The sequence below is a fragment of the Pteropus alecto genome, unplaced genomic scaffold, assembly GCF_000325575.1.
Source record: "Pteropus alecto unplaced genomic scaffold, ASM32557v1 scaffold196, whole genome shotgun sequence".
Classification (NCBI taxonomy): Eukaryota; Metazoa; Chordata; class Mammalia; order Chiroptera; family Pteropodidae; genus Pteropus; species Pteropus alecto.
The window spans coordinates 2,014,963-2,040,585 of record NW_006439717.1 but is presented as its reverse complement, the minus strand read 5'-3'; the positions used below and the strand labels follow the sequence as shown (position 1 = coordinate 2,040,585).

At 55.2% G+C, this 25,623-nt stretch overlaps 1 protein-coding gene across 2 annotated transcripts in view; it reads right to left on the bottom strand.

Moving 5' to 3' along the window:
• Positions 1-397: 397 nt before the first annotated feature.
• The window catches only part of COL2A1 (collagen type II alpha 1 chain), a 31,321-nt gene continuing 6,095 nt past the window's right edge, over positions 398-25,623 (bottom strand). For both annotated transcript variants that reach the window (XM_006916844.2, XM_025050306.1), the window contains 51 exons: positions 25,502-25,534; positions 25,369-25,401; positions 25,218-25,271; positions 24,960-25,061; positions 23,905-23,982; positions 23,231-23,275; positions 23,078-23,131; positions 22,614-22,667; positions 21,808-21,861; positions 21,370-21,423; positions 21,184-21,237; positions 20,836-20,880; positions 20,242-20,295; positions 17,540-17,584; positions 16,982-17,035; positions 15,386-15,484; positions 15,042-15,086; positions 14,850-14,948; positions 14,624-14,677; positions 14,124-14,231; positions 13,680-13,733; positions 13,492-13,590; positions 13,293-13,346; positions 12,754-12,852; positions 12,311-12,364; positions 11,869-11,922; positions 11,285-11,338; positions 11,013-11,066; positions 10,746-10,790; positions 10,458-10,556; positions 10,136-10,243; positions 9,752-9,805; positions 9,387-9,440; positions 8,992-9,045; positions 8,529-8,582; positions 8,119-8,226; positions 7,466-7,519; positions 6,958-7,011; positions 6,087-6,248; positions 5,739-5,846; positions 5,388-5,495; positions 5,007-5,060; positions 4,732-4,839; positions 4,569-4,622; positions 4,305-4,412; positions 3,979-4,032; positions 3,415-3,522; positions 2,772-3,060; positions 2,123-2,310; positions 1,540-1,782; positions 398-988 (listed from right to left, as the gene is read on the bottom strand). In XM_006916844.2, the coding sequence (XP_006916906.1) occupies positions 842-988; positions 1,540-1,782; positions 2,123-2,310; positions 2,772-3,060; positions 3,415-3,522; positions 3,979-4,032; positions 4,305-4,412; positions 4,569-4,622; positions 4,732-4,839; positions 5,007-5,060; positions 5,388-5,495; positions 5,739-5,846; positions 6,087-6,248; positions 6,958-7,011; positions 7,466-7,519; positions 8,119-8,226; positions 8,529-8,582; positions 8,992-9,045; positions 9,387-9,440; positions 9,752-9,805; positions 10,136-10,243; positions 10,458-10,556; positions 10,746-10,790; positions 11,013-11,066; positions 11,285-11,338; positions 11,869-11,922; positions 12,311-12,364; positions 12,754-12,852; positions 13,293-13,346; positions 13,492-13,590; positions 13,680-13,733; positions 14,124-14,231; positions 14,624-14,677; positions 14,850-14,948; positions 15,042-15,086; positions 15,386-15,484; positions 16,982-17,035; positions 17,540-17,584; positions 20,242-20,295; positions 20,836-20,880; positions 21,184-21,237; positions 21,370-21,423; positions 21,808-21,861; positions 22,614-22,667; positions 23,078-23,131; positions 23,231-23,275; positions 23,905-23,982; positions 24,960-25,061; positions 25,218-25,271; positions 25,369-25,401; positions 25,502-25,534 (4,155 nt within the window). In that variant the 3' untranslated portion in view covers positions 398-841. The remainder of the gene's footprint in view (positions 989-1,539; positions 1,783-2,122; positions 2,311-2,771; positions 3,061-3,414; positions 3,523-3,978; positions 4,033-4,304; positions 4,413-4,568; positions 4,623-4,731; positions 4,840-5,006; positions 5,061-5,387; positions 5,496-5,738; positions 5,847-6,086; positions 6,249-6,957; positions 7,012-7,465; positions 7,520-8,118; positions 8,227-8,528; positions 8,583-8,991; positions 9,046-9,386; positions 9,441-9,751; positions 9,806-10,135; positions 10,244-10,457; positions 10,557-10,745; positions 10,791-11,012; positions 11,067-11,284; positions 11,339-11,868; positions 11,923-12,310; positions 12,365-12,753; positions 12,853-13,292; positions 13,347-13,491; positions 13,591-13,679; positions 13,734-14,123; positions 14,232-14,623; positions 14,678-14,849; positions 14,949-15,041; positions 15,087-15,385; positions 15,485-16,981; positions 17,036-17,539; positions 17,585-20,241; positions 20,296-20,835; positions 20,881-21,183; positions 21,238-21,369; positions 21,424-21,807; positions 21,862-22,613; positions 22,668-23,077; positions 23,132-23,230; positions 23,276-23,904; positions 23,983-24,959; positions 25,062-25,217; positions 25,272-25,368; positions 25,402-25,501; positions 25,535-25,623) is intronic.

Sequence of the window (25,623 nt, the reverse complement as noted above, 5' to 3'; positions counted from 1 at the left end):
CTCCTCCCTCAGGAGGGACTCCAATCTCTCCCACCCAGCAAGATGTGGCCCACACGATGTCCCATCCCCTGAGCTCAGAGCTATCACTTGTCTTGCACTAATTTGCCCTGGAGTCGTGTTCTGTGTTTATTCTCAAGAATAAGGCCATCTCTCTTTTGTGCCTCCCTTCCCAAATCTTGATCTCTGGTCCCAGTTTACCCCTGGGTTCTGCACAGTGCCAAGGTTTACAAAAAGAGGTAAGTTTGTTTTTGTGTAAAATCACTAAACCAGTTAGTGTGGCTTCAGTGTCCTCCCTTTTGGCTGAAAAGTCAACAGAAATAGGCCTTAGAGTGGCCATTTGGTCATGCCTACAGAATCAAGCACTAATGGAAAATAAAGAACAAAGCCCAAGTCAATGTTTCTTTCCAATAATTTTTTTTGTTTTTAATATCAATTGATGTTTTAAAAAATACAGAGGTGTTTGACACAGAATAGCACCATCGTGTAGGACACACACAGTTCCTGCGCCCGGCACCTGAAGGGGGTTCTTCTTGCCTGGGCTGGGGGGGCAGTCACTCAGGGGGCGTTTGACTCACACCAGTTAGTTTCCTGCTTCTGCCTTGACCCAAAGGTCTTACAGGAAGACAATAAATAAATAGAACACCGAGATTTTATTTTGCAGTCTGCCCAGTTCAGGTCTCTTAGAAAGAGAGGGGAGAAATGTCCAAACTGTGAAAGGGTGGGATGAATGGACATCAGGTCAGGTCAGCCATTCAGTGCAGAGTCCTAGAGTGACTGGGATTGGGAAATACTTGGGTCCTTTGGGTTTGCAATGGATTGTGTTGTTTCTGGGTTCAGGTTTTTACAAGAAGCAGACAGGCCCTATGTCCACACCAAATTCCTGCTCGGGCCCTCCTATGTCCATGGGTGCAATGTCAATGATGGGCAGGCGCGAGGTCTTCTGTGACCGGTACTCGATCATAGTCTTGCCCCACTTACCGGTGTGTTTCTAGGGGAGAAAGAGAGGAGACATTACTCAGTGGGTGCCTTGCAATCCAATACCAGCTGCCCAGGACCACAAAACTGAGCATCATAGAACACAAAGTGCAAACCACACTCGGGGCTCCTTAGACCTCTTCTTGGCTGGCCAGAGCCCTCTCCACCTCCACCCCTGTCCTTAGTAGCAGGGCCTCCTTTACTCCGCCCTTCTCCTCCTTCCCACTCCCCACAGTAAGCTCCCCACCTGTGAACCCCTTGTCACTCCATCTCACAGGCAGCCCTTACACGTTATACAAATCCTCTTACAAGAGTCACTGGAAACACTGGCTAAGGTCTTATTTCCCTTGAGCCAAGGGAGTGAGGGAGACAGAACAACTTGCTCCTCTCCCTTACCTGTCACTCTGCATGTTTTCTCTGTATAACCCCTCACACTCACGCCTCTAATGAGCTTGTCACTTTAGGACCATGGCACTACTGGGGACCAACCCTCCACCTGCTCCAGCCCAAGCCCCCAGCCATAGGCAACTTTTCTCTCTGGAAGCTCTAGCCAGCTCCACTCACCGTGCAGCCATCCTTCAGGACAGTATACGTGAACCTGCTGTTGCCCTCAGCCCGGATCTCCACGTCGTTGGAGCCCTGGATGAGCAAGGCCTTCTTGAGGTTGCCAGCTGCTTCATCCAGGTAGGCGATGCTGTTCTTGCAATGGTAGGTGATGTTCTGGGAGCCCTCGGTGGACAGCAGGCGCAGGAAGGTCATCTGAACGTTGGCAGTGTTGGGAGCCAGGTTGTCATCTCCATAGCTGAACTGTTAGGGCAGACAGTGGTGGTATGAGGCCCGGGAGTGAGTGGCATTCAGTGGGACCATGAGCTTCAGGGGCTGCTAAGTGTCCAGGGTTCAGAGGAACTAAAGGGGACTGGGAGAGTGGGTCACTGGGAGGACGTGTTTGCTTCCAGAGAGTAGAGCAAGCCTCCGAGGACCTCTTCCTGCACTTCTAAATGGGAGAAACTACTATTTCTCCTCTTTCCTTCCTCTTCAGCCCCAAAGAAAACTGGTAAGAATGTGGGCAAGGTGCTAAAAACTTCCAGGGAAAAAAGAAAAGGATTTGAGGAGCCATCTCTGGCCTAGAGAGCAACGAGGCACTCACGTGGAAGCCACCGTTGATGGTTTCTCCAAACCAGATATGCTTCTTGTCCTTGCTCTTGCTGCTCCACCAGTTCTTCTTGGGAACATTGGCTGGGTTGGGGTAGACGCAGGTCTCACCAGTCTCCATGTTGCAGAAAACCTTCATGGCGTCTAAGGTGCAGCCCTGGTTGGGGTCAATCCAGTAGTCTCCTGCAGGGGGAGGAGGCAACACCCTGTCAGAGCTCAGGCCGGCACTGACACACCCTCCCCGAAGGGCCAGAGACAGGAAGGGCTACGGGGGCACCAGAGGAAGAGGAGCAGGGTGTGAGGGCCATTATGGCCCAAGGGAGAGGAGATGAAGGGATCAGGGACAAGGAGACCTGAATGGGACAGTCCAGCGCTAAATGGCAGAGCAAGCAATAGCATAGGAGCAGTGCCCGCCTGGCGGACAGAACTCTGCCCTGACGTCACTTCTGCCATGTAGCCTGGCAAGACAGGAGCCAGGGCTGCAGTGTCTCTGCTGTTGTCTGGGGAGCAACCACCTGCCAGACGCTCCCAGGCCTGCCTCTGCCCTGCACTAACGGGTGTCTCCTCCCTCCTTCTGAAGGGGCCACGCCCAGTGGGCTGACTTCCTACTCTCTGAGACAGGGAGTCCTGCTCTCCTGGCTCACCGCCCTTCCATTCAGGGTGGCAGAGTTTCAGGTCCCGGCAGGTGCGAGCAGGGTTCTTGCGGGAGCCTTCAGGGCTGCGGATGCTCTCAATCTGGTTGTTGAGGGACTTGAGTGTGGCATCCACCTCGGCGTCATGCTGTCTCAGGTTGCCAGCTGCCTGGTCTGCCCGCATATACTGCAGGGGGTCAGGGCCTTTCTCTCTCGCACCCAGGCCAGCAAAGGCCGACATGTCGATGCCAGGACCAGGGGGACCTGGAGGGCCAGGGGGTCCAGGATTTCCAGGAGGACCCTGTAGAGGAAACAGAGAAATCAATCAGGAATTCTGGGGAGTTGTCCCTCCTGTGTCCATTCCCCACCTATTAGAATGTACTGGAGTGTTTTCTTCCCAGTCCCATGAGTTGGGAAGGGGTACAGCAGGCCAGGACCAAGAAAACCATAACATCTTCCTTATTTCTTCATTAGCCCCTCTCATCCCAGCACAAGTCATGGGCCTTTTGAACCTCTAGAGAGACCCTAGTATAAAGGGTGCCATCATCGTTAACTGCAGGCTGATGCCCCAAAAGAGGCCCCTTAGCACCAGAGACCTCAAGCTTCCTGGATGCTGGGACACTCCAGACATCAGTGAAGGAGTCAGGACACTTACAGCAGGGCCTGTTTCGCCTGAACGTCCACGGGGACCGGGAGGTCCAATGGGGCCAGGGATTCCATTAGCCCCATCTTTGCCAGAAGGACCCACGGGGCCAGGAGGACCCTGCAAGTCAAGAGAGAAAAAGGCAGTAAGAGAAGAGCCATCAGCAAAGGGAAAGTCGGGGAGTAGCTGGAGGTGATTAGGCGGCCATCCTGATAGCACTAGCCACTCTGCTCCCAATTCTTCACATTTCTCAGTCACAGAACCCCAAATAGCTCTCTATTCACCCAAGAGCCAGAGGATAGTGTCATGGCTCTCCTGCCCTCCGAGGCTCCTCTTTGTAAAGTCCTGTTCCCAGGGGTCTGTCTGACAGCCGAGAGCTGCTCTCAAGTTCATCCTACCTATGATCTCAGGTGCTTTTCTGGCCATAGTCACGTTGAGCCAGACCTACTTCCACTGCTGAGTGAGGCCTCCTGAGCCCAAGGCTTCCCAAGAAGCAGCAACATTTCCCTCCCCATCAGACACCTGGCCAGTGCCCTGGCCCCACCCCTGAGGAAGAGCTCACTCCATCTCACTTACTCTAGGGCCAGAAGGACCAGCAGGACCAGAAGCACCTTGGTCTCCAGAAGGACCCTGGGCAGAAGGAAGAGGCAAAGGTCAGAGGTCAGCAAAGACAGGGCCCCCTCTTCCAGGATGGGGAGCCTTCTGAATATATTTATATATGAAGTTGGGAAAGAAGATACATGTCCCATCCCCATTCCCTTTCTACTTACTCCTCCCTCCAACCCTGAGAGAGCCCAAGAAATTTCTTAGGATGATCCCAGTTGTCTTAGCAGCATGGGAAACTCAAGTGCGCTCTGAGCAGAGGTGGCCTTGGGGTGCTGAGCACAGACAGCAACACTCACAGGAGGGCCGGGCAGACCCTGCAGACCGGTGAAGCCACGGTGTCCCTTCAGTCCCCTCTCGCCAGCCTCTCCAGCTTCTCCTTTATCACCTCGGGGGCCTTGAGGGCCCTGGGAACAAGACCAACAGACACAGGCTGGGTCAGGTCGAGCCGGGCAGGAGCCCTCTGTTGGCCTCGTCCAAGCCAAGGAGTCCAGGGTCCTCAGGGCCCCTGTTGCCCTCCCAGCCTGCCTCTGTCAGAGACCCAGCACAAGACGCTCACTCACTGGGATTCCCCGGGCTCCAGCTGGTCCTGCGGGTCCCATGGGACCTTGTGCGCCCTGTGAGAAGAGAGTGGGAACAGCATCAGGTCAAGGTCAGGACAGCATGGCCTTCTTCTTTATCTGCCCTTGGGCGGAGCACTGAGACGGCTGCTCCCACAGTACTTACAGCTTCTCCTCGGTCTCCCTGCTTGCCAGTTGGGCCAGCTGGGCCAGGAGAGCCAGGGGGCCCAGGGGCTCCAGGAGCACCCAGGGGACCAGTCTCACCACGATCACCCTGTCAGGAGAGAGGTTTCAGACTCAGAGAACAATGCTCCAGAAGAGGCAAAGAAAGAAGGTCCTTCCAGAGTGACATGAGACTCTGACCCCAAGCTGCTACCCCAGGCTGATCCAACAGAACATCCTCCTGGTCCCATGGCACAGAGAGACCCCCCAGATATTCACCTTGACTCCAGCTGCACCATCTCTGCCAGGGGGGCCATCAGCACCAGGGCTTCCCTGGGCAACGGAAAACAAGATGCCATCAGAGCTGGCCCTGCTCATCTCCCACTCTGCTCCCCTGTCCTCCCCTCAGAAGCCCCAGGCTTGTTCCCGCTATCCAACCAAAGCTTTGGAGCCAAAGCTTGCTTTCTCACCAAGCTTTGTCTCTGTTCCCTTCTCCCTCCCAAAACAACCTTCCATGGCACCCGGGACCTCAGGCCTAATGGCCCATCCTGTCAATCCCTTCTCCAGGGCACTAGGACTTGGCTGGGCTGGCCTGGCATGGAGATGCACGAGGCTCCTCTCCTTAGTAAGGGTCTCTCCACAGTGAGTCCCACTGCTCACCTCTCGTCCAGGTTCACCAGCAGGACCAGTCAGGCCAGGAGGACCCACAGGGCCAGGGGGACCTCGGTCTCCAGATGCGCCAGGAGCTCCCTGCTTGCCGGGCTCACCCTGAAAAGACAATGACAAGGATGATGAATGTGCTCTCTAAGTCCCTGCCCAGGACCCCACTGAGCCTTTCTGGGGAAAGGGCTATCAAAGGCACAGTTCTGAGGGCAGAGAGAGTGGAAGCCTCAGGATGGCATCGCTTCTGCAGAGGTCAGGCCACCACGACCTAGAGCACTAAGTGAAGAGCTTCAGACCTAAGCCAGGCTGGGCCCAGCTCACCCAAAGGAAGGAGTGCCCCTCACTCACCGATGGGCCGGGCAGGCCAGGGAATCCTCTCTCACCACGCTGCCCAGGAAGACCAACGATGCCCCTCTGACCAGCCAGACCCTGGGGACCTGGAGGACCATCGGGACCCTAAGAGGAGAGGGAGGAGATGAGAACTTGAGAAATGACACAAAGCGGCCCACCCACCCACGCCAGCCTGGCTGCCAGCTCTGCAGGGAGCAGCATTCCTCCTGCCCTCGCGGTATACTTCCCTCTGCACTACTTCCCCGCAAACCCACAGCCCCTGCTCCCCTGACTCTGTGCTCTGTGAGCTCAGAAGCTTCTCATACCCTTGGCCCCGGGCTGGGCTGGGCCTGATGAGGCACTTACTGAGGGGCCATCATCTCCAGGCTCTCCCTTCTCGCCAGGGGCTCCTGCAGGACCTTGGAGGCCAGGGTCACCAGCTCGACCAGGGGGGCCACTGTCTCCTCGAGCACCTTTGGGACCATCTTTTCCAGAAGGACCAGGGGGACCAGGGGGTCCAGGGTTGCCCTAGAAGGAGCAAATGCAGGAAGTGAAAAGTCAATTCACCCTTTTCCACCTGGGCTGCCAAAGCTACTGTGGCCCCAGGGACAGCACTTTCCCCTCCACCAGTTTCCCTCCCTCTTTGATCTTCTCTCCTACACTATTGGTCTGGGCAGCCAGCCCTGACTTCTCCGGCCCCTGCACGCTTAGCTTTTTCTGATCTACTTAGAGTCCCTCCCTCCTACCTCCCCTTCAGCTTCAATTCCTCTACCTTAGCCCACTCTCAGTTCCTCAAAAAAACAGCTCAATCCCTGCTTCTCTGCCCGCTAAGCCTGTGCACCGTGAGCTCGGTGACTTTTCCTCATCTCTCCTCCCTCCACTGCAAACTCCCTAAGGGCAAGATGTATGACTTGTACAGAGACCAGTGCACAAATTGTGCTCAAGAAATGTATGTCTGTGATGAAGGCAATCGTGCCAGCCCCATTCTGCCAACTGATCCAAAAGTCTGAGGGTTTGAGCTCCAGCCAGCCGGGAAGATTGGGAGCCCCACTGCTCCCAGCTGTCTACAAGGGGAATGCGTCCTGTGGCTGATTAGCTTCTCCTCCCAGGTGTGGGAATGGGCACAAAGGCGTGAGCCTGGGCTCTCCAGGGCCCTGTCAGGGGGACTGGGCCAGACTGCGGCCCCTGCCTGTGCCTCCCATGCCCGAGTAAGGAACCAGGCAGCAGCAGCACTTACATTGGAGCCTGGGGGTCCAACACGGCCAGCAGCTCCGGGGAATCCGGTGGCTCCCTGTGTGAGGAGAGGAGAGGCCCTGAATCCATCAGGCCCTCAGGAGGTCCAAGAATCTAATGTGGGGGGAGGTCTCAGAGGCCAGTGTGGAAAAGGACGAGGGGAACCAGAGAGGGAAAAAGGGCCTTTGGGGTCTGGCCACAGGATTGGGCAGCTGTAGCTTCTCTGTCTCTGGCTCCTGCAGGGAGCACTCAGCCAGGCACTTAGCTCCTAGGACCGGCCCTCCCAAGATCGCTGTACATCAGCAGAGGGGTTTCTTCTCTCAGGATGGGCTCAGGTTAGGGGCAAGAGCAGGACGAGGAAGAAAGAAGTTGGTGAATCCCAGAACACTGCAGTGGAGCCTCTGGGGCCACACCTTTTTCATGAGGCCGGGGGTGGGGGAATGAAAGAAGCTGCTGCACCCCCAGCCCTCCTCCCCACCTGGGTGTGAGAATGGGGATGGGGCCTCACTCACCGGGGGACCTTGAGCACCTCTGGCTCCTTTAGGACCAGTCACACCAGTAGGACCCTGGGAAGGAAGGAGGGAGAGAGACAGTGAGGTCCGGTTGCCCCGGGGGAGAGTTGTCTGAGCCCCAACAATGGACTCCTGAGGGCTAGTTTTTCAAAGATGCAGCTTTCTTGGCACAAAAATCCCAGCCTGAAGAAGTAGTCACATGTGGGCCTGCCATCCTGGCCACCAAGAGACTTCTGTTCTAGGAGAGCTCAAGGGTAAAAAGCCCATCAGGCATCCATAGAGCCAGTTGCGAGGTTTCCCCCTCACCCCCAGGAGATTGGCTGCTCTGTCCGAGACTATGACTCCTCAGGGAGACACAGCCTGACTCTGTTCTTCCCAGAGCACCCCTACCACATACCCCACACCCAAGACAATGGAAAGCCAATTTAGCTACTTGAGCCTTTATCCCTAAGTACAAACTCCTCCTCCTGGCAGCCTCTCCTTCCTGTGGCAGCAGAGCAGCAGGCTCCACAGTCTGCTGGGTGGAGGGCCCTGAACACAGGTAGAGTGTAGCCCAGGCCTCCCAGCCATTCTCTGCTGGTCCACCCCTCACCCTGCACCCAGTGGTCCCTGCCCTGTGGGAACAGCTCCTGGGGGAGCTCGGCACTACCCACCTGAGGCCCAGGAGCTCCAGAGGGGCCCTGAGGACCCGGGGCGCCAGCGTCACCCTTCTGGCCAGCTTCTCCTTGCTCGCCCTTGGCCCCTGGCTGGCCATCAGCACCCTGACCCAGGAAGGAGGAAGCAAGTGAGTGAGGGGCAAGCCAAATACTTGTGGTTCTTCCCAAAAGGCCAGAGACTCTGAGTGAGTATGTGTGCGTGTGTGTGTCCACCCTGGTCCTGAAAGTTGGGTCTAAGATAAAGTGTTACATCAGTGTGGAGATATAAAAGGAGAGGAGGGAAGAGGCCATTTCTCTCTCCTTTAAATTCTGGCCCTCCCTCCCCCACAGACTGCAAGGTGCCCTTGGGTGCCGGATGTGGAGCTAGCCTGAGTGGAGGGGGAGGGAGGGTGGACAGAGGCACTCACGGGAGGACCGGCGAATCCAGCAGGTCCAGGGGGTCCAGTCTCTCCACGTTCACCCTGTGAGAAAAGAGGGGCCAGGAGCGGTAAGGCCCTGCTGCCTGCCTGCTCTGTTCCCTCCTACAAGCCCAGAGCCCCTTCTGGCCCGGCCCAGCCCCCTGCACATTAACTCCCAGAGAGAAGGCATCTGAAAGCAGCTTCAGGAAGCTCAATCCTAAACAAAGAAACCCAGGTCGGAAAGCCTCTTGGTCAGAGGATCTGGTGACCCAAAGGCCCTCCCTCCGCCATGTCCATATCATGAGGGCAACATGCCTTCTCTCTTCCTTTCTCCTCTCTCCTCCCACCCCCAGACCCAAATGGCAGGGAGAGAGCCAGTGCCAGGGCCTGCAAGGCCAGGCGGAGAGGCAGAGCTGGCTCCCTCACTCCCAGGGGCCTAGGGACAGAGCCAAGCTCAGGGGCAGGTACTCACCGGGGCGCCACGAGCACCAGCTGTTCCTGCAGGACCAGGAGGGCCAACTTCTCCCTAAGGTGGGGAAGGGCGTGGGGGTCAAAGTGGAGCCCTTTGAGAACAAAGTGCATCCAGGAAGCTCTGACGATGGACAGGGGCTCTGCGTCGCCCAACCCACAGCCTTCCTCCTTGTTGCTTCAGCCCACAGCTGCGCCATCCCCAGGCCTTTGCCGAATGCATTTTTACCCCCAGGGCACACAGCCACTGACTTTGCTTCTAAGAAGACCCCACCTTTCACCCCTTGCAGCCACTGGTGGGCAGGAGGGTGACAGCTGATGAGTGAGAAGTTACCAGTCTTGGGCAGCATGTGAGATGGGGGAGGTGAGGCAGAGGAAGAGAAGGGAGCCAGGACTCACCTTCTCACCATTGGCACCGGCCGGGCCAGGGGGTCCAATGGGACCAGTCAGACCCTGGGAAGAGAGAAGGGGCGTGGTGAGGGAGGTGGGGAGGGTCAGTCAGGGACTTGGAGCCCAGCAGGGACTCTGGGGGCCCCACGCCCAGTGGACCTTGGTGTACCCTCCATGACCCCCAGAACTCGCCCTGCGGCCCCCAGTTTTGACAGGGAAGTCCCTGCAGCTGCCCAGCCCAGAGAGTTGAGATAGGACCAGGAAGCGCACTCACACATGACCCCTCTCTTCCCCGAGCGCGGAGCTGAGGACCCACGAGGTCCACTGCATCTGTCCCCACCCAGTCCCCAAGGAGCCTGGAGCCATTCACTTACTCGTCCACCGTCCTTCCCAGGGGCTCCCTCGGGGCCTTTCTCACCAACATCACCCTGTGGGACAGAGAGAACGAGCCACCTCAGGGGGCGGTGGGGGTCGCTCCAAGACCCTCTTTGCCAGCTCAGTATCACTCCAGGCAGAGCTCAGACCCCAGCCAAGAGGGTTTACTGTGGTCTCAGGGCGAGTGACGAGGAGTGAGATGGAGGGAAGGGTGGAAGGAGGATATCACTAAAAGGCAAACAGAGACTTTGGAGGGGAATCTCCAAGGTCCTCAAGAGGGGCAGCCAGGACCCTTGCCCCCAGGGACTGTGGCAGAGGGAGCAAGTGTGGGGGCGAGGCAGGGAAGCATGGCTCTGGGGGAGGCACATCAGGCTGGTACTCACCCTGTCTCCCTTCGGCCCAGCGATACCAGCTGCTCCCCTCTCACCGGGCATCCCCTGCAGACCTGGAGGGCCCTGAGCCCCAGGGGGGCCAGCTGGGCCAGATGCACCCTGGGGTGTGGGGGGAGAGAGGGAGTCTGTGGTGGGCAGCACCACCCGTGGGACCCCAGTGCCCACCGCACCCCCCTTTCTTTCACTTCCTCCTATGCCCAGACCCCCTGTCTGTCTCATCTTCCACTCCGCCCTCCTCCCCTTCCTCATCCTCCTCGGCAGGCCTCCTAGGCCAGCCCAGAGGACCCCTGCCAGCAGGATCAGCCTCACTTACTTTGGGACCATCAGTGCCAGGGGTGCCGGGGAGGCCACGGGCACCCTGGAGGCCCTGGGCACCAGGAGAGCCGCGTTCACCTGGGAACCCTCGTTCTCCCTGTGCAGAGACACCAAGGAGTGATTAGGCCAGAGAGATGAGGTAGAGGCCCGAGGAGAAGCAGGGAGGTGGGGAGCGGGGTGGGGACCCAGGACCCAGGGCAGCTGTGCTGTTGGGAGGCGCTGGCAGAACTGCACAGGGAGAGAGCAGGCTCAAGGGACCACCAGGAATGGCCAACAGGACACTCACTCTGGGACCCACGAGGCCGGGGGCTCCAGCTTCACCGGGAACACCCTGGAGAACAAGAATGTGTGAGAGACCGAAGGCTTTGGTGTCCCAGCCTGGCTGAGCATTCCTTCCCCCTGAGCTCAGATGGTCGTCTTGGGGAGCTGGGATGTGCTCCCGGACGTCCTGGGCCTCACAGGGCTCCTCATACCCTCCAGCCCTTGTCTCCTGGGCATCAGAAGACAGCTTCCCATCTAACTAGGCTGGAGATTCAAAGAACCTCATGCTCACCTGGTCACCTGGTTTTCCACCTTCACCTGGGGGACCGGGAGGGCCAGGAAGTCCCTAGAAGACAAAGTGACAAGCATTAGCAAAGGAATAAGTTTGCTGCCTCCCACCTTCCAGGGAGGCCAACACAGGGTGGAGACCAGTGGTTCAGGGAAGTCTCATTTCCCTGGTCCCCTTGGGGGAGGTGGACCCTCCACCCACAGTGCCTACTGCTGCCCCCACTGAGCCCTGGACGCAGAAAAGGGCTCCAGAGAAAGCCTGGTTCAGCTGCCTACCTGGAACCCAGATGGCCCAGGAGCACCCTGTTCGCCTCGTTCACCAGCAGGTCCCTGCAGAGGAAGCAAAGGTGAGCTGAGCCAGCATTCCAGAGCCCCTGAGAGCCTCAGTTAGAGGCCCTGGGGGGCGGCCACAGGAGGGCAGGATAGACACCTTCCTGCACTGCCCAAGCAAGGTGTGTGTGCCTGTGTGCCTCACTGTTCTCCTATCAATGACAACCGGGGTGGGGGGCGGGGGCAAAATGCTTGCTCAGAGTGAGACACCCCACCACGGCTCAGGGTGGGTCTGGTGTCCCGGATCGGCCCAGATCCACATCTGTCAGCTCCATTACTGAGTGTGCCTGAGGCCCACCCACTTCCACCTACCAAGTCCCTGCCACAGGGCCACCTTGAGACGCCCCACCGCGGCTCAGGGTGGGTCTGGTGTCCCAGATCGGCCCAGATCCACATCTGTCAGCTCCATTACTGCGTGTGCCTGAGGCCCACCCACTTTCACCTACCAAGTCCCTGCCACAGGGCCACCCACCTCCACCCTACCAAGACCCTGCCACAGGGCCACCTGGAGAGGCTGGGCAGGTACTTACAGCGGGTCCTGGGGGGCCTGCGGCACCTGTTTCACCATCTTTGCCAGGAAGACCCTAGAGAAGAGAGAGAAGAGTGATGTGATGACACGCTTTTCTTCAGTTCTGCAGAACCCCAGGACTGTGGAGGTGCACTCTGTGGCCCAGAGCTTCCATTCTTTCACAATCCCCGGCTGAACTCCACGTGCACCCCTTCCCTCCCCTTCCTTCCCAGGCCCCTCCTTCTCCCTCAGTCTTTCTCAGCACAGGGGTCCTCCCCATCTCCCTGGGCTGCTGACTCACAGCAATCAAAAGTGCCCCTGTGTGGACTCCCAAAGGTCCCAGAGCAGGTGGGCTCTGCCACAGAAAGCCATACTGCTATCGGGGATCCCAGGGGGCATGCCATAGAAATGTCTCTCCCTCGTGGGTGTCCGGCCAACACCAAGGCAGGCAGTGGGGCACTTACTCTCAGACCAGGAGCGCCAGGAAGTCCTTTCTCACCAGCTTTCCCGGGCTCGCCCTGAGGGAGAGAGTGCAGGGCCATGAGGTCAAGGGTTTGGTGGGAGTGGGGAGTAGAGCAGGCTGGGGAGACTGGGGCTTCGGGTCTGACAGATAGCAAAGGCTAAAGCTGAGTATCAGCACCTTCTCTCACGCTCAGAGGTATGAACTGAGGGTCTGCCCCATGGAACAATGTCCTGGTTGAGAGGTCCCAAAGCTCTAAGGAGCCCTGGTTTCCCCCAGTCGCATGCACTCCTGCAGGACATGGAGGCCCTAGCTGCCCGTGGTACCAGAGACCCCGCTCATCACTGCCCTTTGGTTAACTCTGTTTAGAAGCCAGCCCTCTCCCCACGGGGCAGGGAGGTAGGTAGCACCACATGGGAAGAAATGGAAGGGCAGGTCGTTACTTACATTGGCACCTTTGGGGCCAGGGAAACCCATGACACCAGGCTGCCCACGAGCCCCCTGAGGACCTGGAGGTCCAGGGCGACCGTCTTCACCAGGGGCTCCCTGAAAGAGAAGACACCATTCTCAGAACAGACACTCTGATCACATTTGTCCATCCAACAGCTACTAAGTGCCTACTGTGTGGCAGGCACAGAGTTAGGCATTGGCTAGACACAGCATGTGGGCTTTACCAAGATTGTGACCCATACCGCACACATGGTATGTGGTGACAAGGCGCTGCTTAGCCCAGAAGTTTTGCCCCTGAGAGTGCATACTAGGTTTTGTTTTCCCGTGAGGGGAGGCCCAAATGCACAAGGGGGTGACATTTTCAGAGCTCACAACTACTGCACAGTCCATACCTGATCCCAGTACCTACCATCTGCCCTCTCCTTAACTCTCAAAATTCACAGGATGCTCCCACCCAAATTCCTGCCCCTCTTCCCACCTGCCTCCCCAAGGACACCCCCAAAGCCCTCCCAAAAAAAAACAGATGATGAACTTACAGAAGGACCAACTTTGCCTTGAGGACCAGCATCACCAGGGCGGCCAGTGAGACCCTTTGTTCAGGAGAGAGAAGAAGATGAGTGTCAGAGCAGGTCCCAGGACTTCCCAGCCCTGGCAGCAGAGGGTTGCAGGGAACAGGAGGAAAAAGATACGAGGGGTCTGCTCAGAAGCCAAGGACAAAAGCAGCTCTGGACTTACCCGGGCTCCAGGAAGGCCAGGCTCTCCGGGACGGCCTGGGTCACCATTGGCTCCCTTGGGGCCAGCAAGGCCACTGGGCCCTCGCTCTCCAGGGGCTCCCTATACCAGAGGAGGCAGGGAGTCAGCGAGAGGCCATTAGACCAGAGAGATGTAGGAAGGGACCCCAGCCCCTCTTCCCCACACCTCACCTTGGGACCTGCCAGACCATCTTGACCTGGGAAACCACGGTTGCCAGGAGCACCCTAAGAAGTGGAGAGGAGAAGCAATGAGTTAAAATGGCCCCTGACTCAATGCGGCTGCAGAGAACCTAGCCAGGCTCCAGGGGGTCTATCCTCCAACCCATCAACCACAGTTTCTGTGGAGCAGTAGCCACGGCTTGCAAGATTCTGAGAGATTAACTTCTTGGGCCTGTCTCCACCTTTCTGGAAGGGAGCTCAAATTGTTTCATGTCATCCTGGGGGTGGGGTCACAAATAAAGAAAAGGGAGACCTATCCCCTCGGTGGTGAGTACAGAAAAGAGGAGTATGATATCCGGAAGGGCACAGGACTTGGCAGGAACGCAGAGCCACAAGGACTTGACTTCCATCTCAAGGTCACACACCAGTGGAGGTAGGAACTCCTATCCCACTTACTCTTTCTCCAGGGGGACCGAAGGGCCCAGCACCACCGGGCTCTCCACGGGCACCTCTTTTGCCTTCTTCACCAGCAGGACCAGGGGCTCCTTGGGGGCCTGCAGGGCCCTAAGAACCAACACAAAAGAGAAACAGGCGAGTCTCCACCTGGCCCTGGGCAAGCTCTGGCCTGCACGTGGAGGACGTAGCCCTGGCAATTGTTCCAGGGCTGGGGACCTGAGGCAGGGAGGCCATGATGGATTAATGGTGGAAGAGCAGAAGTGGCCCAGCAGAAAGACAGAGGGTGTAAAGTTCAAACTGTTCAAACTGGTCAAGCCAAAGATGGAAGCTGAAGCTGAATCTTCTCTACGCTGTTACATCCGCTTCTCCGGGCACAACCTGAGGTCCCGTGTGAGGGCTACAGCTACAGAAGACATGGGCAGTGGGCTGGGGGATGCTGGGGGGATGCCTGGGGCATGGCTGCAGCATGGAGAAACAAGGGCTGGAAGACAAATACTCACAGGTTCTCCCTTCGGGCCTTGTTCACCTTTGAAGCCAGCAATACCAGGCTCACCCTTGACAAAAGAGAGAGGAAGGTTCTCACACTGGGTTCTCTCCTAGGACCTTGCCCCACTTCCAGAAACCCTAAAAGTGCCCACCAAAGGACACCAACGTGAACATGTGACGGAGGGATGGAGTTTTGACTCCAGGGTGTCAGCGGGACTTGGGTTCACTCCAGGTTCTTACCGTCTGACCTTTCGGGCCCAGAGGCCCAGTTGCACCTTGGGGACCGGGTGGACCACGGGGCCCAGGAAAGCCGGGAGCACCAGCAATGCCAGGAGCGCCCTGTCAGCATGAGTAGAAGAGAGCGGCATCAGGAGAGGGTGTGTGGAAGGAATGACCCCACCTGGATGAGCCAAGTCCAAAGGCAACACTCACAGCAGATCCTTTGGCTCCAGGAATTCCATCTGTTCCAGGGTTACCCTGAAAAAGGAGACAATGTCATTATAAAATAAGCAGCAAAAAATAAACCCCAGCCCTCCCAGCCCTTCCAGGCCACAGGTCAGGGGGATAGACCCTGCCCATTCCAGGCATCATCCTGCTGGATGCTTCAAGGGGCGGACAGGGGACAGAGGAAGACACGTCTGTAGAGATAGGGGGCAAGCGCTGGGTCAGAATGAAGTTTTGGATAAGGTTCCGCTTCCTTCACAGCTAAGCACAGAGTCAAGAGTGCCAGGGCCACAGACCCCAGGCCCTTCAGGCCAAAGAAAAGCTGCACTTACAGAGGCACCAGCAGGCCCAGGGGACCCAGGAGTGCCAGGTTCACCACGAGGACCTTGAGCGCCTTCGGGACCACGAGCACCGGTGGGACCAGCTTCGCCCTGGAAGAGACAGGTTGGGAATGAAGAAAAGACGGTGACACAGATCTCTCGAGGGTCTGCTTCTGCACGCATCAAAAAGCTGAGTCATGGGCGGACACCCACCCTGCCGATGAGCACACGTGTTCCCACAGGGACCGCCTGACCAAGCTCACCAACCTGATGACTTCCCCGCATTGCCTCTCTACCCTCCACCTCCCCTCAACACTGTGAACTACCGTGAGCAAGTGCAGTTACACGCTATAGTGATGGGCAACATGTCGGTCCCATCAGCACCCACCGGACAGCCTGTGCTGGGGCGTCCTGCCATCCTAGTATCAGGAGGTGGTAGATGGAGAGCCGAAGGGGGCAAGCATCTCTATCTCCCCCTCTTCACCTATTTTTCTCCTTTGTTGAGGAAGTGGAGCCCCTCAGATACCTCAGCTCAGGGCGCCACTCTGCTGGTATCTGGCTGATGTGTGAACACTGCCGCCCCAGGCTCCGGGCCAGGCCCGTTTGAAGTGAGCCGGAAAGCCAGGGCAATCGTAAGCTGGGACAAGTGCCCCACTCTACTTTTCCCTGCTCTGACTGAAGTCCAATTCTCAGGGGCTTCTGGCAGCCCCCTACCCCCGCCCTCCAAAATGGCCTCTGCTTTTACTTTCATTTTACCCTGAAAATTACAACTAGCTGATATCTGGGCTCTGGACGGCAGAGTCTCTGGGGAGGACGGCTGACCTGGAGGGAAGGCAGAGCCTACTCAGGTTTCTTCTCAGAACATTCTTGCTTCTCTCTTGTAATTATTATTTTCTAAAGGTCAGGCCCCCTCACCTTCCGCTGTCCCTCTTCACAATGGGTCTCCTTCACTGGCTCCCAGGGCCTCAGACACTGTCTGGTTACCATGGAAACACCCAGGAGGGGAAAAGCAACCTGATGCCAGTGACCACACGGAGGCTCCTTATTCATCTCCGGGTGGTGACAGGAGAGAATTCCCAGGGATGTGTGCACTGGAATCCCTCCTGGGCCACACGGGCCTTTCCCTGCCCTGGCTGGCCTCCCACTGGCCTCATTAATCCTCAGAAGAACTCAATTAACAGAGCTTGGAAGAGCCAAGCCCCGCAGATGAAGGAGAGGAGAAGGAAGGACGCATGGAGCCTTCTCCACGCCCCTGCCCATTTCCCTCCAACTCTCTTCCGAGCCCAGAGTCGGCTGAGCTTTGCCTTCTTCCCTTCCATGCCTGGCCTTTCTGCTCCCTCCCAGGTCTCCGGTGTCTCCCATCTTTCTCGGCCTTTCCCCTCTCTGAAGCTGTAACTATAGTACCTCCAGCTCTTTATCATTCCATCTCACTTTCCCTTCCAGCTGGGGACTCTGCAAAATGTCTGGCTCTTTTCCGTAGCTCCAAGGAGAGCAACGGTGGATGGGGGTGGAAGACACTCCTCAGAAGGGAAGGGGCATAGTCCAGGGGGGCAATCAGCTCAGGTTATGGAGGAAAGGGGTTCCTGACTCGACCACCAGGGCACGCACCTTGGCACCAGGAGCCCCAGGGAAGCCAGGACCACCGGCAGGACCCACGGGACCCTGGAGGAAGGAAGAGGATACAGAGGTGAATGCCATTTCTGGGCAGAATCTCTGCAGACCCCGGAGTAAACCACCCCCACACCTCACACTCCATCCCACCTTTGTACTGATTTGCCTGTACATCTTTTGTGGCTTAAGTCCCTGGATGAAAATTGTTCCCTATGCCAGTGTCCCCAGGCCTGGCTTCAGAAGGTAAAGCAACATTCTGACTATATACGTGGTGAGAAGCAGACGATTTTTCCACCTCTCTACCTATCCCTCCTCAAACAAACAAACAAAAAACCCCCAAAAAACAAAAAAACTGCCGGAAGGTAAAGTTGAAACATCGAACCTCTGAAAATTGAACCACTGTTTCAAAGCTTATCAACAAGCTCAAGTATATTGAAAAAATCATTCTTCCTCCTTTCCAATAGAGGTCCAAGCACTGCTACGCTTACACTGAGCAAACACAGCAGACTCCACTGGGCCTCGGGAATAAACCTGCCGGGAAGGAAATAGACTTACTGGAGGTCCTGCAGGGCCAGGCTGACCATCGTTGCCCCGGGCACCCTGTGAGCAAGCAGAAGGAAGCAGCCATTGTGAAAAGTGCCCACATGTCCAGTTCCTCCTTACCCACAGCCCACCTACACAGGAAACACGATGACGCTGTGCTCCCGGTCTTCCAGGGCTGAGCATGAGGCTGGTGAGGTGTGAGTGATGGGACACCATGTGGGAAGGAGCGGCCCACAGCAACTCCATGGTGGCTGCTTAAATGGGTGCTCAGGGGCCAGCAGAGGGTTTGGTCTCAGCTTAAATAAAGCTTGAGTAATTACCCAGCTATTCCATCATATCTTAGTTTTCTGTAGACCTCAAATATCCCCAACTCCAAGACCAAGTAATCATTTAAAGACTCAGAGAACTGGGCGGAAGGAAAATGAAATAGCCAACCAGCACCCTGCGGTGCTGCCTCCCGCCTGCTCATGGCAGGAAGCACTTCGGGGCTTGGTTAAGGCCTCCAAGGCTTGGTTAGCCTCCTTGGTGAAGGCTTGGTTAAGGCCTCCTCTTGGTAAACTCCAGACTGCCTCTGTACTCTGGCCCCTCCCTGACAACCTGCTCCTAAGGAAAACAAAGATGCTCACAGGACGTCTGCCGCCAGGCCAAGAAGATGCCCTGTGATGGGGACAGGGCACCCAGCACAGCCCATGGACCACATCTGAGCTCATGCCCCTGAGACTCCTTCACACTGAAAAGCAAGGCTGCTGGCTCTTTCTCTATAGAACTTGCACTCTGAGAGTTTTTTCCCCAGGTTTGTGGTTAGAACCCCTCAGTTTCACTCTCGGGGCCCAGGGAACTTTTATCCAAACTCCGGGAACCATTAGGCTAGGCTAGGCTGGGGCCGGCACCTGATCCATGGCAGAAGACCGGAGCAGGCCAGAAGGTGACCTTTCCCTAGCTGAGCCCCACCTGCCTGCCTTTGCCTCTCCTCAGAAGCTGAAGAAGGATGCTTTAGGGGGAGCTCATGTTTTAAATAAGACTCAAATCTTCTTCCTGGCTATGGTCCATTTCTCCCAACTGACACTCTCCAGGTTGGCATTAAACAGGAAAAAAAAGCAAGAGAAGACTTAACAAAAAAAATGTCAGGGAACATAAAGCCTTCGAATTGGCCAGAGCCCTCTGGGCTGGCCTGGCTGCTTTGGCGCACCCTCCCTCCAGGGCTTGGCCAGAGGAGAGGCCTAGGCCAGACGTGAGCAAAAGGGAGCTGTGTTGCTGCTCCGAGAGGCCAGAGCTGGGGTGGCATCAGAGGCTCTCCCTGCAACAAGCCGGAGGGAGGACAGAGTCGGGCCCAAAGCGGGGGCAGGGGGAGGGGGGCACGTGACTACAGTAGGCAGAAGCCAACCCAGCCCAGTCCCTGGCCTAGCTTGGACATCAGGCCCATACTTGGAACTATGTTACATTGTCAACCTTCTACGCCAAATCCTAGGCATGCCCTGCCAGCTTGACTACCATGGGGACAGGAACCAGCAAGGCAGATCACAAAGCAGGGCCCATTGTGCCTAGGAAGGAGGGCGAACAGGTCAGGGGATGTAGCTCATCTTCGTCCCTCATGGGGGCAGCCACCGTGGCTCTAGGCCAGGCCAAAAAGCCACAACCCAGGTCCTGTTAATCTGAAGAAAGAGTAGTGTTTCTTGGCAGGCCCAGTGCTCTCTAATCCCTTCATACAAAGTGACCCCGAGACAAGATACTTCAGCAGCTCTGGCTGACAAATGCGGGTAGAGGCTGCTTATTACTTCACTGATCTGCTTTTGAGGAACATTTCTGCCAAACAGATACAATATCTGCAAAGCAGCACGAGTGAATGAAACTGATTTACTCTGGCCAGCCCTGCGAGGACCATGAGGAGGGGCCTCGGGGCTTGGGTGGTTGGGGTATAAAATCAACAGAATAATCTTTCTCATACACGGTTTTCCTCGCATCACTCGCCTGACAAAGCGCCTACAAGGGCTCTCTCTACTGCTAAGGGATCAGAGCTAAGCACCTGCACCCTCCATCGGCTGTAAATCCCCTGGCTCTTAATTTCCCACATTAACAAGAGGGCACCAAAGTCTGAGCCTGCCAAGCTTTATTCATCGTAAGCTATTTAACCTTTCTCTGCCTCCATTTCTTCTTCTCTGAAATGGGGAGCATAGTAGAATCTATCTCATAGGATCTGAGGGAAGATTAGATAAGACGAAGCACGTAAGGCATTACACACAGGAAGTGCCCATGTAACGGTGGCTGCTGGTATCATATCATAACACCACGGGCAGCAGCAGCGTCATGTATAAAGGCCCTGGCAGATGATGCTAGATTGTTATATTTTATAGGGCTTCATCTGAGCAACTAAAAGAATAGAAAGTAGCACCGTACTATAGCCACTGTAAGTCTGTCTATAAATTCACACTAGGTTGACTGAGGAACGAGCGTGCACTGTTGAGGGGGTTACCTGAATAATCCAGACTAGTCAAGAGAGAGTCCTGCCCTCCCCACCAAGCTCCCCACAACCTACGCCCTCCTTTGACTGAACAGGCCCCGTCTGGGAATTTGTGAGGGCACACTCAGAGTGAACCCTGTGGGGTAACGATACTCTCTACACCTCACAGCATTGTTCTGAGAGTTCCATGTGAAACTGCCTTGGAAACTCTAAAGTGCTGGGCAAATGGTGGCCTTCGGCCTTGTCAGTTACTCACTGCGGCACCAGCAGGGCCAGTCCGTCCTCTCTCACCAGGCAGACCACGGGGACCCTGGAATACACACCGGGACAGCAAGAGCATGAGTTGACTTAACAACACGCTATGCTATCACTTCTACCTGCAGGCCCTTCCCAGACACCCGACGGGGAGGAAATGTGCATGCACCCAGGAGGCAAAGGTGCAGGTGCCCTCCTGACTCATGCAGGACTCCTCGTGGCACAGCAGAGGCCTTTCTGCCCAGGCCGAACACACAGATCCTCCCATTGTGACTGAGTGGGGGCCTGGTTACAGGCTCACTTGCCTCTCGTAATAGATGAGCTCCCCGACGTGTTGAGAATAAACAGAATTTTTAAAAATTCAAGCACACTTAAATTGTATTAAGGCTGTATTTCAAGGAAATGTTGGTGAAACCTTGAACAAATCATCTGTTTAATACACTTTGCTTTTTGCTCATAATCGGATCAGTATATAAAACTGAATAACTACTTTGCATAAAGGAAGCACTGGCGTTTAGGGAGGAGCCATCCGCTGGGCTGCAGGAGGTGCCAGAAGGGTATCTGGAAGCCCTCCAGGGGTGATGCTCATACTCACCATTGGGCCCGGAGAACCATTCTCACCAGGGGAACCACTCTCGCCCTGGAAAAAAGATGCACAGCGTCAGTGACTGGGACCCTTCTGCCAGCCCCAGAAAAGTCCCAAGGAAGAGAATGAAAGCTCTGGTCATCTCAGCTGTCACTGACACCCCCAAATATCAGTTCTGTGTGGAATGACCTCTCAAGCTCTCTTTGTCCATCAGGAGATAGGACTGGGTGTTCCCAACCGAAGCTGTTCTGATGTCCTGGCTCTACTGAGCTCAATGGCATCTCCTTGACTAAGAAGAAAGGCTCCCCATCATCTCCCTCCATCTCCCGTCCCTCCCTTGTGCTTCCTGGTTCTTACCTTCACACCTGGAGCACCAGCTTCGCCCTTAGCACCATCCAGGCCTGGGTAACCCTAGAGGACAATAGAAAACATTCAATCACACTTCTGGGGAACCTGGATAGGAAGAAATACACATGCCCCCAAATGCTTTTCTTTCCTCCCAGGCAATCCCTTCCTTCTAACACCCTCGCCCACGATACTTACTCTGTGACCTTTGACACCAGGAAGGCCTGGGGTTCCTGGGAAGCCCCGAGCACCCTGCAATCCCAAGAGGAGACGTCAGGACACACAGCAGAACCAGGTAAAGGCTACCCAGAGCTGCTAGTCGGCCCTCAGAGCCAGCTCCCTAGGGCTGTCAGGGAGCAGGGCAAGGCTAGGACAGCTCTTTCAGTAAATCCCAGACTCTCCTTCACTGTGCTTCGCCCATCTTATGCAAAGTGGGTAGAAACAACAACTGCCCAGCCTCCCCCGCGAGCCTGCATTAGGATCATAAACAAGACCAGCAGCATGAAGGCGTGATACATGTGGGGACTGCTGGAATTTCATTTTAGAAGTGAGCAAACTGAACTGGATGAGCTGGGTGTGAGGCCACTGCCTTGACTGCAAGGAAGGATGTTTGAGGCTGGGAAAGGTGGGCTTTACCTGAGGGCCAGGAGGGCCTCTTTCGCCAGATTTTCCAGGCTTTCCAGCTTCACCCTGTAGGAAGACATGCACCTCAGTTTCCTCGGAAGACACGTTAGCATAGTTAGCATACTCCAAACAGCATCTCTTCTCTCAGCCCTCCATGCCTTTGATCTCCTGCTGACTCACCTCCTTCATATTCTAGACTTCCCTGAATATCTTTCCTGGGTCACGATGTATTCTTTGGGACGGCTGCCCATTGGGTAGGCAAGTGCCTTGTCCCCACCAGCTTCCACTTCCCCTGGTGGGCTCTCTCTCTCTCTGCTCTCCTGGACTCTGCTGACTGCGCTCGTGCTCCCTAACCTCAGGAGACTTTGTCTAATGTGATTCATAAGAACGGCTCAAGTGCCAACTCTTGTCTCTTTGTCGCATCCTCTGTAGACATCTTGACTCAGGCCGAGCTTTCCTAACTCATTTACAATTGAGATAATGCCGGGTTGTTGAACGTTCCTGTCTTTTGTTTTTTCTTCTCCACACCTTTTCCCATGGTGTTCTCCCTCTCCCTTCTCTCATGTCTCAATTTCCCTTCCTGAAGGTAATGATGTTTTAATTATTTCCCTTCTCAATGTGTCCATGGCAGTCCCCAGGGCACTTGCAAGCTGAGTTGCAAGTGGGAATTAGACAGTAGACAGAGTTCGAGTCTGACTGACCAGTCTTGCCCTTTACGATACCTCCCCCGGGGCTAAGCCAATCTCCACTCCAGCACACACGCTCTCCAGGCCCTTTCATAGAGGCAGCCACTTGTGTGACTACTCAGGTATACTCACATCATCACCAGGTTTTCCAGGGGGCCCAGGAGGACCACGGGGACCCATGGGACCCTACGAACAAAGTAAGAGAGTTTAAGAGATGGTTGGAGGGGGAAGGCACTGAATCAGTGGACAAAGCTTTGGGATTGTGGCTTTTAGAAGCTAGTTCCTCTCTAAGGAAGAAAAATGGGAAAACCCCACTTTGTGCTGAGAGAGAGCAAAGGTCCTGAGCAGATCATAGCGGGAGGCAGCAGACAACACAGGCCAGCGGCGGCCCAGAAAAGGGACGGTCATGACAGAGTTCTTGGTGGTCCTTGGTGCCTTTGGTTCTCTGTCAGAGCTCCCCCATCTGGATCTCCATTGGGCCCCTCCACTGTGGAAAAGCACAGGGCAGATGGGAGCGGGGAGTGGCAGGACTGGAATCTGAGTGGTACGTCTCGGAGGCTCCCCAGGAGGAGGGCAGGGCCCGCGCTGGTACTCACGGAGACGCCAGGTTCCCCTGGTTCACCAGGGTTGCCTTGAAATCCTTGAGGGCCCTGAAAGGTAAAGTGAGGACACAAAGTTGACCCCCACAAACTGACGTGCAGTTTGAAACCATCTGTACTGTCACTGAGAAGAAAAGACTCAGTACTTACGGGAGCACCAGCAGGGCCTGGAGGTCCTCGCGGTCCCATGGGGCCCTGCGTTAGAACAGAGAATGCGAATTTACTGGAAATGCTCCAGCAGCAGCCTCTAGTGTGCCACCTCCTCTCAGCAAGCAGCCCAGACAAAGGACAAGGAGCCATTCTGTGGGCAGGGGGCCTACAGTGGCTGCTCCCTCTCATTTCCCACTCCCCACGCAACAATCTATTTTTATTTATAGGCACCACTTGGACAGAGGAGCTGGCCTTGCTTTCTCCTGGACGGCAGCCATGTTTACTAAAGTCTGAGTTTCATTTAGCATGTGCCAAGTCAGAGCTACAGGGCTGAGATTTCCTGCTAGAAGTCTTGTGGATGCTGGAGAACAGTGGCTGCTGTCTGCATTCTTCAGTTCTCATTCCAAGAGCAATAGCAACTGGCCTTCTAACAGATCGGCCTATATGCATCTCTCCATCCTCATTCTTCTTAGTCACTCCAGCGCATCATTAAAACTGGCATCCATCGCCATTAAAAACCAAATGCTTTGGGATAACTAAATAGGAGGTCACATAACTGATAGAGAAGAGCTGCTCTAAGCAGTTATCTGTGAAGTGAGGTTGTCAGAGTCTCTGGCTCTGCTAAGCGCCACCTCCTGCCATTTTGGCTGAAAGAGCTGGTTGTCTTTTCTTACCATTGGTCCTTGCATTACTCCCATCTGGGCGCCACCGGCCTTTTCATCAAATCCTCCAGCCATCTGGGCAGCAAAGTTCTGCAAATAAACCCGACATCATTAGGAACTTGAGAGTCTCTAGGTTTTTCCTACTTGGCGGGGTAAGCTATATCTGGATAGAAAAAAACTCTATTTAGACAAACTCTAATTGTTGGAGATTAACTAGCATTGACCAGAATTACCAATGATTCCTAGAAAATCATTTTGGAAATGTGTTATCAGATGACAGTGGCATAATCATTTTCCTGGAAGATAAAGTGTTATTTGGAGGAGTACCAGTTATTTGCATTCGTTTTATAAAATGACTTTTTTAAAAATTCTAAAATAGTAAATACATTCCTGAACATGAATTGAGGACTACAACTAAAACTTCACTTTTAAAAGCGGGTTTTTCCTTCAAAACTTTAAAGCCCAGCAAAAAATTAAAATTGACAGTCTTGAAAAATTTTAGCAAGTAGGCATCTGTGAGTTTAAAATTTAAAAATTTTAAAAGATAGAAAACATCAAAATGGCAAACCTGCAAAAACTGGGCAATAATATAATTTGTTGATTGGTTTGATTCCAAAAATGACTTTAGCCACACACCTTCACTCAGTGGGACTCTTTCATGAGAATGAATAGTTATTTGGAATGTACTTGGCAAGGGCCAAGAATAAATGTCTTCCAAGGACAGTGGTCACTCTTCTTCCAGGGAATTACAAGCACCCAGTCATCCTCTCCCCTAACCCCCATGCCCTCTCCCAAGAATCAACCACACAGTACAGACGCCAGGGAGCCAGGTAACTGAAGACTCTCTTTGCAGAAACCCAATGAGAGAAAAAAGTCAACCCTTAGTGCCATAGTCTCATGCCTAATATGTGATTCCACTAAATTATAGGTCTAGGGGAGAAGCCCAGGGACAGGCTGTGTACACACTGCTGGCAGCCCTGGGAGCCAGCCAGGTAAGTGTGAGTAGCAATTTAGAAGCCACATTTCTGGAGGGACAGTCTGAAGAAAGGGGATATAAGGATACTTACTCCACCAAGGCCAGGGGGCCCAGGGGGGCCAGGAGGGCCAGGGGGGCCAGGATTTCCAGGGGTCCCAGGCTCTCCATCTCTGCCACGAGGTCCAGGGGCACCCTTGGCAGAAAGAGAAAAAGGCACCAATGTGCAGCAGTGTTTATGCAAGGACCACCAGTCCACGGGCTGCCCTTCAGGTGGTGGCCAGGCACGTAGGGGGGCCTTAGAAGACTAGAGAAGTCCACAAAGGTCGGGCAGTGTTGTTTCTCTACTCACTTTTTCACCTTTGTCACCACGATCACCTCTGGGTCCTTGTTCACCTGCAGGTCCCTGAAGGTGAAGAAATGTTGATATGACAGCAAGGCCAGGGGCCTACAGATCCGTAACTCGAAGGAGGGGTGGAGGAAAGGCTTTCTCCCTTTTTTACCTGAGGCCCAGGGGGTCCTTTGGGTCCTACAATCTGTGAGAGAGAGGCCCACAGGATGGCAAGTTAGAGCGGACCACAAGGAAATGACTCAGAGCAGTGTAAGCAACATGGTGGGAGAATAATTTTTACTTACATCCTTGATGTCTCCAGGTTCTCCTTTCTGTCCCTGAAACATGACACATTCATAAGATTGAGTCAAGCAAGCCCACCAGCCCTGCGCACAAAATCCTGCATCGAGGTGCCCTCTGAAACAGA